Source organism: Pipistrellus hanaki (assembly GCF_964339955.1).
Source record: "Pipistrellus hanaki genome assembly, chromosome: X".
Lineage (NCBI taxonomy): Eukaryota > Metazoa > Chordata > Mammalia > Chiroptera > Vespertilionidae > Pipistrellus > Pipistrellus hanaki.
The window spans coordinates 38,681,296-38,703,042 of record NC_140524.1 but is presented as its reverse complement, the minus strand read 5'-3'; the positions used below and the strand labels follow the sequence as shown (position 1 = coordinate 38,703,042).

General features: G+C 36.9%; 1 protein-coding gene across 4 annotated transcripts in view; it reads left to right on the top strand.

Moving 5' to 3' along the window:
* The window catches only part of PLS3 (plastin 3), a 91,747-nt gene that overhangs the window by 54,361 nt on the left and 15,639 nt on the right, over window positions 1–21,747 (top strand). For all 4 annotated transcript variants that reach the window (XM_084870287.1, XM_084870290.1, XM_084870288.1 and 1 more), the window contains 5 exons: window positions 9,927–10,090; window positions 16,046–16,175; window positions 16,936–17,068; window positions 19,333–19,414; window positions 21,465–21,630. In XM_084870287.1, coding sequence (XP_084726413.1) covers window positions 9,927–10,090; window positions 16,046–16,175; window positions 16,936–17,068; window positions 19,333–19,414; window positions 21,465–21,630 — 675 coding nt within the window. The remainder of the gene's footprint in view (window positions 1–9,926; window positions 10,091–16,045; window positions 16,176–16,935; window positions 17,069–19,332; window positions 19,415–21,464; window positions 21,631–21,747) is intronic.

Below are 21,747 nucleotides of genomic sequence, written 5' to 3'. Positions count from 1 at the left end.
TGGAATTTGCTGCCCTGGGCAGATAGTGTGAATTCAAATCCCAATCTCTGTGAACAGAACTGGTTAAATTTTCTAGGAGTTTTTTTTTTGTTGTTTGACTTTTTTTTAATGTATTTTATTGATTTTTTTTTTTTTTTCCGAGAGGAAGAGAGAGAGAGAGAGAGAGTTAGAAACATCGATGAGAAAGAAACACTGATCAGCTGCCTCCTGCACACCTGCCATTAGGGATGTGCCCGCAACCAAGGTACATGCCCTTGACCAGAATTGAACCCGGGACCCTCCAGTCTGCATGCCGACCCTCCATCCACTGAGCCAAACCAGTTAGGGCTGTTGTTGTTTGATTTTTAATCAAGATCCCAGGTCAAGTTTGACAAGTTTTCCTGTCATCTTGCCTTCTAGAAAGCAAATGTTTTCATAAATCACACTTAAGGCAGGTATGGTGCATGTCTCAGTACCACAATCTCAAGGTCATTAACAACTCCATCTCAGATGGGCAGATACTTCGAGGCCAGACCTTCAGCAGCTGCTTCGCCCTCTGTTTTCAGCCTCTGTGGGCTTTGGAACTGAGGATTTCTATTATTTTTTCTGAGTTCTGTTGCATAGTTGAGAGGATGTTTGCTCTATTTCATCTCACACTTCGAGTTCTCTTTATATATATATATATATATATATATATATATATATATATATATATATATATATATACTTTTAAGCACTTTATTTTTTCATTTATTTTATTGTTAAGAGTATTACAGATGTCCCCTATTTTCTCCCCTTTAGAGGAAGGGAGAGGGAGAGAGAGAAATAACAGTGTGAGAGAGAAACATCCTTTGGTCGCCACCTGCAAGCACCTGGGTGTGTGCTCCGACCTGGTTTGCTTGGAGCCCAGGACAGTGCTCAACCAGCTGAGCCATTCTGGCCAGGGAAACCTGATGTGAAAAACAAGCTCCATAACTTATATTTCTGTCTAGGACAATTATTATTTTGGGAGTAGTGAGGACTACTTGATCTCAGTTCACTTGTGACAAAATATGGAAATCATTATACGATTTTTCCCATCTATTAACAAAAATAGCTTTGATTTTCCTCTTTAGAAATTCAGCAAAATTGTAGTGTGTGGGGAAAATCTCTGTAATTATTACCACTAGTCATATGTTTCGTTCAATCAACTAATAGTGCTTTGAAATTCTTTACTAGCAATAAATAGAATATTAGGGTTTAAAGTTCTCCTTTCACTCACTTTCTGCACCTGCTTAGTGTTAAGCTCCGAGCAGTATATTTTCATTTCATTATTTTAATTTTCTCAACATTCGTTTACAGTATTTCCCACTGGGATGACAGAAGCCTTGGCTCTCACTTTGTTCCTACTTCATAATGTTTCTGTTTGAATTGAAATGTTGCAATGCTGCATAAGTTCTTCCTAAAGAAGAATAATTTAAATTTGCAGCACACTTAAGAAGTTAATATTTACCAACTAGAATGTCTTTTACATTCTGATCTCGCTAGATCATTTGGATGATTACTTGTAATAAAGATCAATTTATGGAATGTAAATCTTTTCGGATTGGCCTTTAATACTGCAAACACTTACATCTGACTTTTTCTCTCCTAAGCAACCAGTAACTACTGTGCTTTAAAAAAAAAAAAAAAAAAAAAAAAAAAAAAAAAAAAAAAAACATGAATTCAGCAGTTTTGAAATAAACGAATAATGGGGTTTCTTAAATGACTAGGAATGGGATGGGTATATTCCTTTGAGGTTGCCCACCAAACTAAGCCCAAAAATGTTGGTTATGGTGATTGTAGCTATAGCAGATTTTCTCATCTCAGGAAGTTGGGTTGTTTCAAATTACTTGATATTCTTTAGTATATAAAAACCACATCAGGGTGATGCCACAAAAAACATAGTTGTTTAGTTTGATTTACTTTTAGTATTCAATAAAACTACATCAGTGCATATTTGTTTAATTATGACTTAAAAATAAAACTATAGCCTAACCAAAAAAATAAACAAACTGACCAGTATTCTTGCACTGTGCCATCTGGTTTATTACAGATGCAATATTAGAAATGGAGGCCTTGGAATAGTTTGAAAAACCATGTTTTGATGGTATGGAAGATGGAATTAAAGTGTGTTAAAAAAAAAAAAAAAAAAAAGTCAGCAAAGCCGAAACCGGTTTAGCTCAGTGGTAGAGCGTCGGTCTGCGGGACTGAAAGGTCCTGGGTTCGATTCCGGTCAAGGGCATGTACGTTGGCTGTAGGCACATCCCCGGTAGGGGTTGTGCAGGAGGCGGCTGGTCGATGTTCCTCTCTCATAGACGTTTCTGGCTCTCTATCTCTCTCCCTTCCTCTCTGTAAAAAAGCAATAAAATATATATTTTTTTAAAGTCAGCAAAGACAAAAATTTTGCAAATGCTAAAAAAAAAATGTGTGATCATGAGGGGGGGGAGCAGGAGCACATGTGTGTGAAAATGTGCTCATGAGAGCATGTATAGCTGTGTATGTATTTTTAAGGTTGGAGAATGGCAGCAAGTGGAAAATGATGGTCCTGCTGGAAATTCTTAGTTGGAAAATAATTGCTATGCAACACTTTTGATTGCCTGGTCTCAGCTCTCTAACCTTGTTCAGCCTTCAGCTGTACTTGACCCCCACCTTAGGGCATCCACTATTAGGTAGTATGAACTCTTAGGTAGCAACCTTCGTTCTACCTTTAGCTGGGACACATTAAACTGCCTCATATATTTGCTAAACCAAGCTACCTCAAAAGGTGTAAGCTGGGAGAGGCAAAACTCATGTTCAACTAAGCATCTGGAGATGTTTAGCAGCTGCCTTTTCTAAAGTTTTAATGCCAATGAAAGCTTGACTTTACTGCTTAGATTTTAAAGTGGAATATAATCTAAATTTTTCTGCACAAGTCTTTTAGCTGAGTATTTTTAAATTAATATATTGTGTGCTTTCATGGACATTCAAGGTCACGTGTGTATGTGAGTAAATCCATTATTGTTAGATTTCTTTTCTCTTTTTTCAGTGCAAAAATTTTGTGGAATATATTGGTTAAACTAAATGGAACTTTTAAACCCAGCTTTTCTGAAAGGAAGTGCATCTGCACTTGATTGGTTTTCTTCTTTACGTCCTAATGAATACTGTCCAGAGTGGGTTAGTAAAGAGGTTGCATCTGTGTTGCAGATGAGGCCCCACATATGCATCCTCTTTACAAAGAAAGATGCTAGATTTAGACAGAGTCAAGGATGGTTAAAGCAACACACACACACACACACACACACACACACACACACACACTCATAACCTGGGGTCAAAGGAAATCCCAGTCTTCCTTACTGTCAGGTTTATAAGACCACGTAGCACCCCAAAAGATGCGTCTGAAGTGATAAATTGCTCCACATAGCACCTGAACATGGGCAGTGTAAAACAGCAGCTAAAATCAAAACCACTTGAATTCTGGCTCAGCTTTCTCCAGACAAGTACTTAAAATAGCTTAAATAACAGGATGCAAGGGGAGGGAAAACATTTCCTTTTAAGGATATGCATTCTTGTGTGATTCAAACTTCTGCAGGAACATGGCTTCATAATAAGTTTATTTACTTTAAGGCTACTTGGGGGAGGGTGTTGGAAGAGTTAGCTGGCATTGAAAATAATACTTGGTAGAAGAGCATAATGAGGTTTCTTTTCATACAAAATGCAGATGTGAACCTACTTGTGTCACAAGAGAGAGAGAGGAGGCACACAGAGAGAATCTGTTGTTATAGACAGTTGGTTCCTTCCTGATAATTCAGTAGCCTGCCTGAAAGATGAGCCTTTCTGGTGCCGCATGGGAGCCTCCTAGGGATTATTTTGTAAGTTTAGTGATTTTTTTCTTTAAAAATCAGAACACTTGGTCAATTTATTGAAATTTAGCTCTACTCTCTGTGGGAGCTTTGGTCAGTGGATAGGTGGAGTTTCTTCTTTCCTGCCTCCCATTAACGTGTACCCATACTGTCCAAATTTTCTGGACCAACTACAGAAACATTGAGAATGCTGTAGGCAATATAGGTCATATGATAGTATCTACTTTGTCTGCTGGTTGACTATATGTTGCTGGAACAGAAGTCTTCAAAATGCAGAACCTGTCCGACCCCATGCCAATGTATAGTTAGTGAAGAAGTGGCAAATGTGTCAGAAAAGGGTTCCAGAGTACTGGCACCTTTAAAATATATTTTACTTAATTTTTTTATAAATATATTTCATTGATTTTTAACAGAGAGGAAGAGAGAGGGATAGAGAGTTAGAAACATCTATGATAGAGAAACATTGATCAGCTGCCTCCTGCACAGCCCCTACTGGGAATGTGCCCGCAACCAAGGTACATGCCCTTGACTGGAATCAAACCTGGGACTCTTCAGTCCACAGGCTGGTGCTCTATCCATTGAGCCAAACCGGTCAGGGCCAGAGTACTAGCAACTTTAATGAGAACATCAAGGATGCCATTATGCCAGGAGGTTGTGATTTTAGTTTAGTTTTAAAACTGTTTTCAGTCTAGGTTTGTGTTATTAAATCTTAGTTTATGTCAAACCCAGAAAAGGAAAAGTTCACCATCAAACTTAGCTCTAAGCTCCTGTTTAATAATGTCACTGATGATGGGAGCTTTCTAAAATGCCATTGCTCTATCTCATTTCCTGCCCTTTCAAAGTACAGCATGTTACATCTCTGATATTGTTTAAGGGTGTGTGTGTGTGTGTGTGTGTGTGTGTGTGCGCGCGCGTGTTGGCTTGGGATTAGCATAAATTAGCATAAAACTCTTTTAAAATAATTGCACCCAATTTTGTCTTTCAAGTACTTTAGCAGCTGTGATATGTTGTAAAATTAATTGCAAGCTGCCTTTTTAGGCTTCCTCTGCCTTCTTAGTGAAATTGAAGTTGTTTTCTTCAAAAGATGTGATTTAAGAATTCTAGGCACACGGTGCAATATATAGATCATAGAAATGTACACTTGAAACCTATATGATTTTATTAAGCAATGTCACAGAAATAAATTCAATCTTAAAAAGAATAAAATATAAACAGAAAGAAATGCATTTGATCACAGGAAATAGTAAAAGCTAGATATACTGATAAAATAGGTGAAACGTTTAAAATATGTAAAACTAAATGGCACATGTTCAATGATTCTTTTCCCAGCTCAGCAAAGATATAGGGTAGATATTCCAAGTGAATCAAAGGTTTTATAAGGATTTTAAAGCCACGGTTTCCAAGTACAATCCAGGATGTTCTGTCTGATTAGTTTCTGTATCTGGTATGTAGCCCAGTGCCTGCCACAGAGTAGGTACTCAATTTGCTCTGGAGGTTCACTCATCCTAAACAAGTGTACATTGTCTTTCTTAATACAGTAAAGCAGGTTTCTACATTTAGAATGAGAGAGGTCCTGAACCTGACAACCATCACTGGTTGTCTACTTGGGTACTCCTCAGTGGGTGTGTTCACTTAGAAAACCAAATTACAGATCTAAAGGCTTCTGGGTGGGGACAGGATTAGAACAAAGTAAATGAGATTGAATGTTACTTAAGGGATATTTCTGTCGTTATGGTTTCCTGATAGAATTGCCATTCAGTCTTGTAGTGCTCTTTCTTTGTTTTTTGTCATTGTTGTTTAATTTTTATTTTAAAATGCTCATTAGATTAGAACATTCTTTTCCTGGTTAATTACTAAGGAATCAATGATTCTACAGAAATAATTTTTTCCCCATTGCTTATTATAGGGAAGGTACTGTGCTACATATCTGGGTGGGAGGTAAAAAAAGATTAAGAAGAATATCAAGGGATTTGCAACCTAATAGGATTGTCCTGAAATGACAATTCTTGTTCCTCCAATCCTCCCCATTTAAAAAGTTCCTGTCAGTTACTAAAGCATCTGTTATTACTACTCTTACTTTGAAATGGAGTTTCCACATGTGGTTATTTTATGTTAGTTATATTTTAGGGTGGCTACTTCCTGGCATCTTTTAATCACATCAGTGATCTTCTAATTAATGCTCATGAGAGGTTATTTCAGAGGGGGCTCACGCAAATGATAGTTCTCCCCTTTGCCTACAACTCTATTGCGAATAAACTGCCAGATAGACTAGACTCTCAGGTAACTTTGAATTCATTATAGTTCTCCAATATTTATTTTAAAGCATCTCTACCTTCTACTTTTATCATATCTCTGAGAATACAAGAACAATTAAGTACCTGTTATATACTAGGTATAAACTGGAGATTAAAGTGGACTCTGATTATGTCATTTCAAAATTCAGAGGAAAATAGAATACATTTTAAAATATTTTCTATCAGAAATTGCTAAAGTGGACCAAGTTTTGATAGTTGCACAGAATAAGCTACTTCCTTAATAAAGGTATCAGAAAAATGAAGGAAATTTATTTATATGAGGTATAGCAATGGTCAGACTATTACTCTATATTTGTTTTTAATATGTATTATGATTGTATTTCATTAAATAGGGTATTTGGCGTGGTGTGAGTGTAATTTGTGAAGCCCTGTATATATTGAATTTAGAGTAAGGGTATGTTAGATCTAAAAGGAACCTTAGAGAGAACTCATTTTATCCAATGCATTCCTTTTACAGATGAGAAAACTAAGACCTGGAGAGAGAAATTGTGTAAATTAGTAGCCAAGGTGAAATTTGATCCTGTATCACATTACTCCCTATGCTGTGTCCTTTCAGCTATCCAATGTATCTTTCACTGGGCCTCAATAGCAGTGAGCTCAGTTCTAACTTTTTAAATGGGAGGAAACACATCAGAATATGCATAGGAGAAAGGTGTATTGAAACCCAAGAATTTCATTCATCCAAAGTTGCTATGATATAGAGAAAATGGCGGAAGACTAGATGGGCAGGTTCTGAGCCTTGTCAGGAAGCAGAAAGAGAGAGCAGCTGAGGGCCGCGCTGGGAGTGATTATTAGCAAGCCAAGAGACAGGCGAACACCAGGAGAAACAGGGGGTCTGCAAAGTTGCTAAAATCCTGTCACAGTGCCCTGTGGATTACTTTGTTCTTTTTATTGACTGCAGATGTTGCTGGATTGATTTCTATATATAAACACTTTACTAATAAAGTGTTATATGTATGACCTTTATAAATTCAAATCAAAGAGAATGAAGATGTGCCCTAGCATTACCTTGAAGGAAATAAATGATTTTCAGAAGTGTTGAGTGGCTTGGGAATGATGGGGTTTTTTTGTTTATTTGGGTTTTTTAAAAAACTTTATTGTTGAAAATATTATATATGTCCCTTTTTTCCCCCATTGACCCCCCCCTCCAGCCTGCCCCCTGCCTCCTGCCCAGGAATGATGTTTTATAAGCATAAAGATTTTAACTGATAAACTTAAATTTTTAACATCTATTTTTATGAACATTTGTTTGACTCTGGAGTATACTTCATAAAAACTAAACATAGTCCTGGCTGGCATGGTTCAGTGGTTGAGTGTTGACTATGAACCAGGAGTCATGGTTCGATTCCTGGTTGTGGCACATGTCTTGGGTTGTGGGCTCAAACCCCAGAGTAGGCATGCAAGAAGCAGCCAATCAATGCTTCTCTCTCATTATTGATGTTTCTTTCTCTCTCTCCCTCTCCATCTCTGAAATCAATATATATATATATATATATATATATATATATATATATATATATATACACACACACACATAGAATTTTATCAGGGGAAATGGTTTCATATAGGATATTTAATATTTTAATTGGCCAAAAATGGCCAATATGACTTACACTTAGATAATCCTATATAATAAAGAAGTAATATGCAAATTAACCACCACTCCAACACACAAGATAGCCGCCCCCCTGTGATCAAAGATGGCCACTCCCATGTGGACACAAGATGGCCAGCAGGGAAGGGCAGTTAGGGACAACCAGGCCTGCTGGGGAGGGCAGTTACAGGTGACAGGCTGTCAGGGGAGGGCAGTTAGGGGCAATTGGACCAGCAGGGGAACAGTTAGGCATTGATCAGGCTGGCAGGGGAGTGGTCAGGGGGTGATCAGGCTGGCAGGCAGAAGCGGTTAGGGACAATCAGGCAGGCAGGCAGGTGATTGGTTGGGAGCCAGCAGTCCCGGATTGTGTGAGGGTTGTCAGTTTGGAGAAAGTGCAGGCAAGGCAAAGGGACCCTGTGCATGAATTTCATGCACTGGGCCTCCAGTACTTAGGATAAAGTCCAAAGTATGTTTCATGGCCTTTAAAAAGATTTATATGATCAGCTACCTAATTTTATATCTCACTTTCTTCTTTGCTTACTCTGCTCAAGTCATACTGGATCTTTTCTGTTCCCTAAATACACTAGACACTCTTCCATATCAGACTTCACATTTGCTGTTTCCTCTACCTGCAGTCTTTTTCCTCAGATTCCCACATGATTTTCTCCCTTGCCTCACCTATGTCATCATTCAAATACAACTTCCTCAAGATGTCAAACAAAAATGTCTCTAGAAGTTTCTGAATGTCCCCTGGGAGGAGGGAGTAAATTAGCACCCAGTCTAACCCCTTGCTTTATTTTTCTTCGAAGCACTTACATAACATTATATTTTATAGTCATATCTCATGTTATATTTGCTTATAAGTTGTCATTGGAATGTGAGCTCTTTGACAGCAAGAATTTTTTTCATTGGTTGCAGTATCTGCAATCCCAAGAACAGTATCTGGTACAGAGTTTTTAAGTAATGGATCACTAGATTAACTATTCAGAAAACATTGTCTTGAAAGGTGCCATGATCATCTTGGGTCATTTCTCTATTCAGATTGCTTCCTTTTATTATAATAATTCAACATACATGAAAATGACTGGGGACATAAGGAATAAAAAGCATTGTTGAACAGTAGGTATTTGAAATTGCTGGTGAAAGTCCAACTTTCTTTACTAAAAAAAAAAAAATATGCTCAAGTGATCACAAACCTCAGTACATTAGCACTCTCCTTTTAAATAAAATTTTGGTCATTGATCAGTTTTTGTGGGGTTTTTTTTCTTTTCATTTAACAGTTTCAGTATCCTCAGTACTGAGCTACATACTCTGCTAGAAATCTAGTAGCACACATAAAAAAGGTTACTTATAGAGTCATGTTAGATACCTGCATCACTCAGAGCTGCAATTATTTTTATGAACTTTGTGTTGGACTTATGTTCATTTACATTAATTTAAGAAATTGGCACTGAAAATGGTAACTTAATTTTAGGTGTGCTTTGTAATATAATCAGCATTAACTCATAAAACTATTCTATTAGACTAATGGAAGAAGACGGAAAACACCCAAAGAGCTACAGTAGAAATTATTTTATACCATTTCAGTATTTTATTGGTGTATAATGTATTCTTTTAAAAAGTTCTATTAACTTCAGGATTTAATTCTGATTTTATTAAGCAACTGTGCTTTCCTAATATTTGGGTTGCTGTTTTAAGCAAAGCTACTTACACTCTTTAATATACAGGATGCATGAGCCGAAACCGGTTTGAGCGTTGGTCTGCGGACTGAAAGGTGCCAGGTTCGATTCCGGTCAAGGGCATGTATGTTGGTTGTGGGCACATCCCCGGTAGGGGGTGTGCAAGAGGCAGCTGGTCGATGTTTCTCTCTCATCGACGTTTCTAGCTCTCTATCTCTCTCCCTTCCTCTCTGTAAGAAGTCAATAAAATATATTTTTTTAAAAACAAAAATAATAATAATAATAATAATAATATACAGGATGCATGATGTAAAACCCTACACTTTTTGTTAAAATTTGCTTTTCCCTTTCAAACAACCTTAGGTACTAAACATTAAGAAAGAAAACTGTATTTAGGCAAGCTCATAAACTGAGCCTTAAATGGAGAAAAATAATAGGTTAACTTCTTTCTTCTAAAACTTTTTTCCTATTTTGTTTGCTCTTCCTTTTTATAAAGATCTCAACAGCAATGGATTTATTTGTGACTATGAACTTCATGAGCTTTTCAAGGAAGCTAATATGCCATTACCGGGATATAAAGTGAGAGAAATTATTCAAAAACTCATGCTGGATGGTGACAGAAATAAAGATGGGAAGATAAGTTTTGACGAATTTGTTTATGTAAGTATGAAATGAAAATCCACCATTTTTTTACAACTGATTGTTCCTTTGTCTAGTGGGATTATGGAGTTGTAAGTACCATCTTGTTAAGTTCCTAAATATATTGTATTAGTGCTGGTGTAACTAATGAAATTTCTCTCATCCTAGCCACTAATTTAGTTAGCTCTTTTAGCCATTAAATATCTTAACAAAAGAATTGAGAAAATGGGCACTGACAAAGATGTAACTTACTGCTCACTTTGGAGGTGAACAGTCTCTTTTAGGGCTTCATTAAAAGGCATTTTCGAAGGTGCTAACTGACATCCTTGAAGTCCTCTTTCTCTCTCCCTCAGTGAACAGTATACTCCCAAATTTTAATAATACACCCTGACTCACAGTCTTGGAAGTTTCCTGAGTTGAACATTCTGATTAAAATGATGTTTGCTACTCTTGCGGTAGTATTTAGCTGTACCATTTTCTCTAGGATGATAATTTTGACAATTAAAAGTTAGAAGCATGTCTTTTCAGTTCATTGGAAGAGGCATTTAAGATTCTTGTGTTCTTTTCTAGTTTCAAAAAATAATATTCTTCAGTGTTAGGACCTGGTTTCTTAATTTTTTGATCCCCAAGCAACTGGTTTATTGTTCTGTACTCAGTGCTTGGAGAGTGTGTGTGTGTAGCACTCACTGTTGATTTTAGCTGCTAGCGAGTGAGGTCTAGATTTTCTGGACATGGGCCATTTTTCAGTCCGTATTCATTGACAAAGTATTTGAGATATATATTAAAGAATAAATGTTACCTCTTCCCTCAATTAAGAACACCCTTAAGAATATAGTCGATAATATTGTAATAATTATGTCTGGTGCCAGATGGGTACATGAATTATCAGGGGATCACTTTGTAAATTATATAATTGTCTGACCACTATACTGTACATCTGAAACTATAATATAAAATAATATTGAATGACTAAAAAAAGAACAACCTTAAGATTTTGTTTTTATTTATTATTAATTTAAGACCAAGTTTGACTAGATCTATTGTAAATAGGCATTCCTTGCAGTATTGGCAAATAGCTAAGCAGTGCCTAATATTTATCACAAACTTCCTAGCACTCTTAGCCTCTTTTTTTGCCTCAAGACACCTGAAATGACAAGATCTATCCCATCAGTAACTACAGCAACTAAAATTCTGATAAGTTCGTTCCAAATAGAATTAACCCCCTTTAAAAGCACTGAAAGAGTTTAAGAAGCAAGTTGACTAAGGAATGATGTCTACTCAGCTGATGGCATTTTGGGGAGGAGGGTTGTTACTGTTTTAAAAGTGCAAACATGTTTCATAATTAAAATGATATAGTTCTTGCCACTTTTTTTAAATACTGATTTCCTCCCCACAGTTTTTGTCTCCAGTTATTGCCAAAGCCTTTTGTTTTGAATTCTGTGTCCAATAGTAAGTTGCAGTTGACTTGCAATATGAGCACTTGCATGTCCTCTGCTGTATAACTTGCTCACCTTGTAACTGCATGTTTTATTGTGAATTTAAAGCAGCTTAGAGCAGTAGTTAACTGTGATTAGGGTTTTTTAAATATAACTTGCTCTTCAGAATTTTTGAATCTAGAAAGAACAGACTTAAATCATTAAGATTTGCAGTGTGCCGGTGTTGTTAAAGATAAAATTGTGAATGTGTCTTTGAGAAAAATCGTCTTAGGGAAACAATTTTGTACATTTTGAAATGGTCCAGATTTTGCACAGCTGTTTTTGGCCTAGTGTATTCTTTAGAAGTTACATGCCTAATAATTTTGGCATCACTAGGGAATTTTTAAAGTAAAATATTAATAAGGACATATTTGTTTAAAATGTACATTCTAGAATAGAAAAGAATCTATATGTTTATACTCAAATTACAAAGTAAAAAACAAACAAACCTGGGCTCCTGAAAAAGGAAGTGACTTACCCAACTTTACAAAGGGGATTAGTGACTCTTAAGTTATCTTCCTCCCTATTCAAGAAATTTGAAATATGAAGGACAGCAAAAATAACCTCCCTGAAGTTTCAGAATGACAACACCATGACTGTACTGGAAAGTGTTGGGTGTCTAACCAGATGTCTGTTCACTCCCATGTGCTTTGTCATCAATGAAATAGCTTACAAACTGTCTTATGGGTAGATCTTAGTTATCTGAGAAAGAGGAAGTTATACCTGTCAGGTATTAACAAGGAAATAGAAATAAACTTGTTGATGCATGTTAGCATTTTGTTTTTTATTTAAATTGCTGCTGTTACTAGGTTTAGGCCTACAACAGATTCCATCCCAAAAATGTAAACCTGCTACTTATGCTACTTTGAAAACAAACCTCTAACACTGGAAGCCAGTCCCTGTGTGTGTGTGTGTGTGTGTGTGTGTGTGTGTGTGTGTGTGTAATTCTTTCTGAAATATTTCCTTTTTAAATTCTATGCCTCTGAATTTTTTGGGGGGGGGAGGGGTGGCCACTAATTCTGTGTTTAACTAAAAAGGAGGTGGAACTTTTGAAAGGAATAAGAAACATATATATTCCATAAAAGAGACTGGGAAAGATGTATAGATCAAGAGTGAGCTGTGCACACCAGGGGTTTGTTCACACCCGATAAAGCAAGTCTTTCCTCTTTGAGGGAAAACAGTGAGCTCATTAGTATCACAATGGGCAGCTTTGAAAATATTCATTGAGAAGTCTCCAGCACAGTAGTTGGCCTTGTGTTATCTCTGATTTCAGAGATTCTTGTTAAACCAAGGCTTATACTCAAATAGTTTTGTCATCCACTGGAGCAATTTCTTTTCTAAAGTCACAAACAAAATGCAAATTCTCAAGTAGTGAATCAGTTTAACAGATGCATAAATCTTCAATTATCTTTTATCTTTAATTTTTTTTAAATTTGAAGAACAGAGAAAAATAATATAAAACTGAAAATTTGAACTTGGCTGTAATAATTTTTAAAAAACATATTTAGAAAATAAAGGTCATGTAACTTTTCTAAGACAATTAAAAATTAACTAATTTAATTGTAAGTTTGAATTTCATTCCTGAGCATCAGGAGTTTAGAACTATTCAGTATTTGCATCACAATATTGTATACCATTTTTATTATTATTACTATTTGTATCATTTCTCTTTTCCATGATATATATAAATTTAGATTTTTTTCAGCTGAAATTGTGATCATGGCAACAACCAAATTATTAGAAGAAAATGATCCTTGAAGCAAAAAGATTTGTAATAAGAAAAATAATTTTTCATAAATCATTCTGCAGCAGTAACATTTTAGATATTTTTTGTCATTCCAGTGATTGATATTATGTCAGTCATGAGGAAACTTACACATTTTAGATTTTAATTTACTGGACAATGTTTTTCTAAATGAAGTAGAGTTCAGAATGAGGTAGAATAGTGATTATTGTTTTTTCACTAAGCTGATATATAATTTTTGAAGCAGGAATTATGGGAACAAAATGCATCACAGTTAAGACTGCTACATTCCCAAGTAATCATTTTGTTGTATAATCTAGACTTAGAAGTTAAAGGTAAATTGGATCAAATTAAAGTTAGATGTAAAAAATCAGAGTATAAGTAAAAATAATTTTAATAATTTGAAAATTACCCAGAATGCATGAGTTAGGTTCACACTACAGGAATTAAAGAGTTAAGGAATCCAGAGAGAAAGGAGAGTGATTTTGCTGGCTATGTGCAGTATTTAGAGTAGTTAGTGTATATGTGGGTGTCTATATATATATGTGTGTGTGTGTGTGTGTGTGTGTGTGTATAGACACCCATACATACACACACACATGCTTCTATTCTAAAATTCTACCTCTGAAATTACAGGTATAGCACAAAATCCCAGCTATAGAAATTGAGTAAGCTTGATATTATAAAATTTACTGCTTACTATTTTCCTATATAAAATTGGGCTTATAAGTCCAAGGAAAGTCAGGATTTAAGAAAGGTAACAGTCCCTGGCTAGGCAGTTCAGTTGGTTGGGCATCATCCCAGGCACTGAAAGAACACATGTCCAGGTTGCAGGCTCAATCCCCAGTAGGAGGCAATTGATTGATGTTCTATTCTCACATTGATGTTTCTCTCTCCTTCTCCCTCTCTCTCTAAAAATCAATAAGAAGTCATTAAAAAAAAAAAACATCCAAAATTCTTTAAAAACAAATAAAGAAAAAGAAAGGTAATAGGAAAAGATGACTTTGTGATAGAGCTGCTGACAACAGCAGCAGCAACTTTTCTACCAGTTATAAAAAGTCACTCTCTAGGTGGATTAATTACAAAAAGGTGCCACCCCCCCCCCAAAAAAAAAAAGACTAAATGTGAAAAGGTACTCCTGCTTTTCTGCCATTCGCAGTCTAGTGCAGGATGTAAGGTAAGCCTGGCTAGTGGAGCATGGGCTGGATTTCAGCTACTACTCATGCTCGCTCTCCCAGATACAACCTGGATTGACCCTGTTCTATGAATTTCAAACATAGGCTGCACTTCGTGAGATGAGAGAGAGAGAGAGAGAGAGAGAGAGAGAGAGAGAGAGAGAGAGAGAGAGAGAGAATGTACTTGTCCATAATGCTAAAGGCCTTTGAGTTATTTTCTATTTGTTCAGCAACCTTTTCATTAGGACCGCATGTTTCTTTTGATAAGTGCACTTATGTGTTCTAAACACATTTTAAAGAAACTTTTATGGAGATGCCACATCTTGCTCTTGTTTTACTGGCAGTGACTAATTTAGCCATGCACATTGGTAGATCGGGAACAAATTTAGAGTTAGGTAAATTCCAGTATTTAAGAATTATATAGCCAGTACTTTAAATTGTCCATTCATTCAACCAAGTAGGCTGTGACTTTTGCTTTGCTACAGCCTGCTCTTGGGCAATTAGAATTTGCAAGTTAATTTAGTTAGCCTGTCTCTTGTTGTGCAGAGACTCTGGACTTCCTAAATGTACAAACAAGACAATCACTGAAAAGCATCTTTTCTGTGTTTATTCACAATAGTCATATATGCTGCCAACTAAACACATTTTTCACCTTATTATTCTATACATTTTGATTGAGCAAACTCCTACTGAGCTACCCTGTTTACACCAATAATCGTTGTTTGTTTGTTTTTTTGTTGTTGTTTATTTTTGGTTGAGTCATGAATCTTCATCTTTCTTCGCACTAAGAATTGTGGTTAAAGAAGCGGGGATCCTTCAACCTCTTCTCCCCAGGAAAAAGGCAAAGCCTCCCTCTTTCATAGAAAATGAACAGGTTTCCCTATGCCTTTGTTGCACACTAGTTTTGGGCTTAAAGTGGATTCACTGCATGTGGCACTTAATGTTTTTGACAAGTGTATGCTGTTTCCTCTCTGGCGCTTCATTTTCAGTAGCAGTGTTGTAGTACTTGTTTACCATTTAAAAAAAATCCAAGCCTAGCCCTGGCCAGTGTGGCTAAGTTGGTTCGAGCATTGTTCCGGGCCTGTACACTGAAAGGTGGCAGAATTGTGCACATATCTGGGTTTCTGGTTCAATCCTGATTTGGGGCACATATGGGAGGCAACCAATCAATGTTTCTCTGTCTCTCTGTATCTCTCTCTTTCTTTCTTTCTTTTTTTTCTTTCTTTTTTTAAAAAAAAATATATATTTTTTTTTATTTTTATTTTTTTAACTTTTTTTTAATAAATTTTTATTGTTCATATTATTACAAATGTTACTTGTATCTCTCTCTTTCTCTCTCAGTATCTCTCTCTCTTTCTGTATCTCTCTTTCTCTCTGTATTTCTCTCTCACTTTCTATCTCTGCCTCCCTTCCTCTCTCTAAAACCTTTTTTTATTATTATTCAAGCCCAGTTCTCCATATTTTTTAACGCTCATCACCTATGGGGAAAAATCTAAGTGATCAGCATATAGAAGTTAAATATGCTTGTTGTTCTGCCTGATATAAAATTAGTTGTGAATTGACAACATATTTCAATTAATAGATTTTCCAAGAGGTGAAAAGCAGTGATATTGCTAAAACCTTCCGCAAAGCCATCAACCGGAAAGAAGGGATTTGCGCTCTGGGAGGGACATCAGAGCTCTCTAGCGAAGGAACACAGCATTCCTACTCAGGTAACGGTATCACGTGCATTAAGTTAACACATGAGCTCAGTAGGGTGCGTGCTACAAGGTCAAGGAGGGATACCACTCAAATCCTATTGTATTACCACAGACACCACTGATATCTTATGTCCCTGGTCGAGAAACTGCGGCTCATGAGCCACATGTGGCTCTTTGGCCCCTTGAGTGTGGCTCTTCCACAAAATACCACGGCCTGAGTGAGTCTATTTTGAAGAAGTGGCATTAGAAGAAGTTTAAGTTTAAAAATTTTGGCTCTCAAAAGAAATTTCAATCGTTGTACGTTGATATTTGGCTCTGTTGACTAATGAGTTTGCCGACCACTGCTCTAGAACAACATTGCCTCTTAGTTAAGAATACAAGAGTCCTTTGCAACATATATTTGAACTTGTGACTAATACTTGCTGTAAAGGCATTACATGTATTGTATGGCTTTGTTCGCTTGCAAGACATGATACAATATGTGTAATGACAAGCTTCATTATGGTAGAGTTCTATAGTAATATTAAAAAAATGTACAAAATTTTTGTAACTAAATTCTCTAAGAATCAGTTAACTCTGCTCTGGTTTTTGTTGTTAATTTTATCATTCCTAATAGCCACTGGGTTGTATTCACATGTCTGGGTTTACAAAGACAATGACCACATGTTTGTGACACATTAAAGTTCCTCATTACTGAATAAGTCTTTTAGGCTTTAAAGTCATATTTAACCCAGAGTATGAACTAACTTCTTGTTATTCAACATAATTTTAGAGGAAGAAAAATACGCTTTTGTTAACTGGATAAACAAAGCTTTGGAAAATGATCCTGATTGCCGACATGTTATACCAATGAACCCAAACACCGATGACCTGTTCAAAGCTGTTGGTGACGGAATTGTGCTTTGGTAAGATGTTGGCTTATTTTAGACTCAAGTTTCCAAAGATAGTGTCCCAGCTTCATCTTGGGAAAGACTTAGAATTGAAAACTGTTCCAGTTCTGCCCATTCCATTTCATCTCTAGGTCTTTCCATAAAAGTACCACCAAAATATGAATCTAAAACTCAGCCATTTAGCCTGGGATCCTCTTTAAAGGGAAGCTCTCAGTTTTAGATTTCTTGTCATCATTGAGCAAGTAGAGCATTATAACTTTGTTGAACTTAAGTATGCCAGTAATTTTTAATTCTAAAATACCATTGCTTCCAAAAGAAACAAAAAAGCTACACTTCAGCCCTAGCCCATTTGTCTCAGAGGATAGAGCATTGGCCTGCAGACTGAAGGGTCCCATATTGGATTCTAGCCAAGGGCACATGCCTAGGTTGTGGGCTCAATCCCCAGTAGGGGGCGTGCAGGAGCAGCCCATCAATGATTCTCTCTCATTATTGATGTTTCTATATCTCTTTCCCTCTCTCTTCCTCTCTGAATTCAATAAAATTTTAAAAATAAAAGCTACAATTCAATTCTCACTCTCCAATTACTTATTTCTGAAAAATTCATTTCTCACTGCTGCTACCCCAGAGCCAACAGTATCTTGGCAGAAATGACATAAGATTATCAACACTTTGTCCATTGATGGGCCTATTTATAAAGGCAGTGTAGCACAAGAGTTAAAAGCATACCCTATAATCAGCCTGCCTATGTTCATATTCAGTCTCTGCCATTCAGTAGTTATGTGACTGTAATCAAGATTTCAGCCCATTTGCATTTCACTTTCCATCTGTTATGATTTCCATATTGTACTTTCCTCGCAGGGCTGTTGTGAGCATTAAGTAAATGACTACTTACATATAGAGTGCTTAGAATAGTGCAGTGGATATAGTTTCTATGATAGTATACAATAATGAAATTCCTTTTTGCAATAAAGTCATTTTGTTTGAAAAACTGATTTTAAAAATATAAGATATTCCCTGCCCTGGCCGGCATGGCTCAAGAAGTTAGAGTATCTGCCCTTCACACTGAAAGGTCTTGGGGTTAATTCCCAGTCAAGGGCACAGTACCTGGGTTGCAGGTTCAATCCCCAGCCCCCAATCTGGCTGTGAGCCAGAGGCAACCAATCAATGTGTCTCTCTTACAATGTGTTTCTCTCACATTGAAGCTTATCTCTTCTCTCTTCTCTCTTCTCTCTCTCTCTCTCTCTCTCTCTCTCTCTCTCTCTCTCTCTCTCTCTCTCTCTCTTTCTTTCCCTTCCACCCTCCTTTTCACTCTCTCTGAAAATCAATGGGAAAATGTCCTTGGGAATGATTTTTTAAAATAAACAAATAAATAAATAAAATGTAAGATATCCTCTATTTTGTCACTTATGGATACTAAAGAAATAGCTCCCCATATGCTTTAATAGAGAGAAATAAATATGGTACTATTTAGTCAATATTTAAATTTTGCATGGAAAGCAACATCAGTTTTTCTATGCAGAAAAACATGTTTTAGAGCATTATTATAAACATCTAAAGTTTTAGAGTCTAACTCCAAATTTTACCAAATGAGAGTCTTCCTAATAAGTAATAGATTCTAGCCTAATTAACATAGCCTTTCTTTGTTCTCACCACTGTATTACATGCATCAAATATAGTATGCCTAGCTCATCATTTAGGCACTCATTAATATTTGGTGAATGAAAAACTCGCACGCTCAACTAATTTTACCTCTTTGTGAAAAATGGCATTTTTAATTGTGAATTATATAATTTAGAAGAGACTCAGTTTCTATGCGGAATTTTATCGGTTTTTAACATTTATTCAATAAAGTTTTTTTCAAGTTATTTATTTTTATAAAAGAATGTGGAAAATACAAAAAGAAAAGAAAATGAGAAAATAGGCCCCAATCCCCAACTCAGAAGTACTCAACTACTATAATATAAACATTTTGGTCTTTTTTAAATTTGCATATATATATAGTTTTTTGGTGATAAACATGATAAAAGTCATATCAGAGTACATGAGAGCTATAATAAGCCTTAAAATATTTATTTTTATAAATACATTTTTATTGTTGATAGTATTACAGATAAGCCTTTAAATATTTCTGAATATTTACAAACTCTTTAAAATAAATAAACTATGTATCATAGAATTGTACACTTAAAACCTATATTATTTTATTAACCAGTGTCACCCCAATACATTCAATAAAGGAAAGAAAATATAAGTCAATTCATTTTTGAATTTTGTTTCAGTAAAATGATCAACCTTTCAGTTCCTGATACAATTGATGAAAGAGCAATCAACAAGAAGAAACTTACACCCTTTATCATTCAGGTATGCATTATTCTCCCCTCTGTCTTCTATGAAACTACAATTTAAGGATTTGTTCTATAGATCATATATTCTGTACTTTATCTTCTCGTTTAATTCTTACAACTCTGAGTTTAGGATTATTATCCAGATTTTACAGAGAAGAGACATGGAACTCAGAAGAAGGGTTTCTGAGCTTTACCGAGATTAATGTTGGAAGTGAAGTTCCAACCCAGCTCTAATTCCAAGCCCTATGTCTTTTTTCTTTACATATTGTGGTACAAATATGCAGAAATAAGCAAACACACAGGGTAGGGCAAAAGTAGGTTTACAGTTGTTCATATGGAAAATAGTACAGTCTATATAATAAAAGCCTAAGCGACCATTACGATGGAACAACCAGAACAACCAGTCACTGACCACCAGGGGGCAGATGCTCAATGCAGGAGCTGCCCCCTGATGATCAGTGCATTCCCACAAGGGGGAGCGCCACTCAGCCAGAAGCTGGGCTCATGGCTGGTGAGCACAGAGGCAATGGCAGGAGCCTCTCCCACCTCTGCAGCAGTGTTAAGGAGCACCAAGCTGAGTGGTAAGGAGCAGTGAGCAGGCGAGTGGAAAGGAGCAAGGGGTCCCAGACTGAGAGAGGGCACAGGCTGGGCTGAGGTATGCGCCCCCCCCCCCAGTGCACAAATTTCATGCACTGGGCCTCTAGGTTTCCTATTTAATAAAATAGTAATATGCAAATTGGCCATTTCTCCAACACACAAGATGGCTGCCCTCATGTGGTCAAATATGGCTGCACCCATGTGGACACAAGATGGCCACCACAGATGTCCAGCAGGGGTGGGTAGTTGGGAGGGACCAGGTCTGTAGGGGAGGACAGTTAGTGGTGACGGGGCTGGCAGAGGAGGGCAATTGGGGTGACCAGGCTGGCAAGGGGGGACAGTTAGGGGTGACCAGGCTGGCAAGGGAGGACAATTAGGGGTGACCAGGCCTGCAGGAGAGGGCAGTTAGGGACAACTGGGCTGGCAGAGGAGCAGTTAGGCGTTGATCAGGCTGGCAAGGGAGTGGTTAGGGGGTGATCAGGCTGGCAAGGGAGTGGTTAGGGGGTGATCAGGCTGGCAGGCAGAAGTGGTTAGGGGCAATCAGGCAGGCAGGCAAGTACCCTGTTTCCCCGAAAATAAGACAGTGTCTTATATTAATTTTTTCTCCCAAAGTTGCGCTAGGTCTTATTTTCAGGGGATGTCTTATCTTTCCATGCGCTAGGTCTTATTTTCGGAGGATGTCTTAATTTTGGGAAAACACAGTAGTTGAGAGCCAGCAGTCCTGGATTGTGAGAGGCATGCTCGACTGCCCATTTAGGCCCGATCCTGGATCCTACCAGGATCGGGCCTAAATGGGCAGTTGGACATCCCTCGAGGGATCCAGATTAAAGAGGGTGCAGGCTGAGCTGAGGGACACCCCCCCCCCCATGCACGAATTTTATGCACTGGGCCTCTAGTTAAGTCTAGTTAAAAATAATACAAGAATAAACTCTATTTAGGTACTCACAACTGTAAACTTACTTTTGCCACACCCTGTATTTAAGCTCTTAAAATTGGCATATTTAAGGAATGGAGCATTTTTCTCTTCCATTGAGTAGACCGTTAGATAGCAAAATTTCCTTAGGCAAGAACACCTCTTCAGATATGGGTATTGAGAACTTCTAGAACTCTTTCAGCTATATGTAATAGACCTCTCATTAGACATTTTTAGAAATATCACACTTAACCTACATAGATATACTTACTTTAGTAACTCAGCCTTTTCCTTTAGTATTTCCAAAGGGATCAAATAAAAATACCAAATTAACTTCCCATGGAATTCTGGAGAAGGCAATAGCAATAAGGTTGAGATTTGTTTTAGCTATGCTTTTAATACTAATGTCTGGAATTTGTTTCCTGTGGATCATGTGTGGCTGAAACTAATACAGGGTTTTAATATCCTAGTTGGGTGTTGTTTTCAGTGAGTGGAGAAATAGACTCTTAAAAAATGCAAAGGTCAAAATCAAATGTGTAAATTGGCTTTCTTGCAGGAAAACTTGAACTTGGCACTGAACTCTGCTTCTGCCATTGGGTGTCATGTTGTGAACATTGGTGCAGAGGATTTGCGGGCTGGGAAACCTCATCTAGTTTTGGGACTGCTTTGGCAAATCATTAAGATTGGTTTGTTCGCTGACATTGAATTAAGCAGGAATGAAGGTAATGGAACACAATTGTTATTTTGAAACTTGTTTATTGGTTATTTTTTTTCTAGCCATGCAGACTGTCATACTTTCTTAAGGTGATTAGATGATAGGATTAACAAGGTAATGCTAT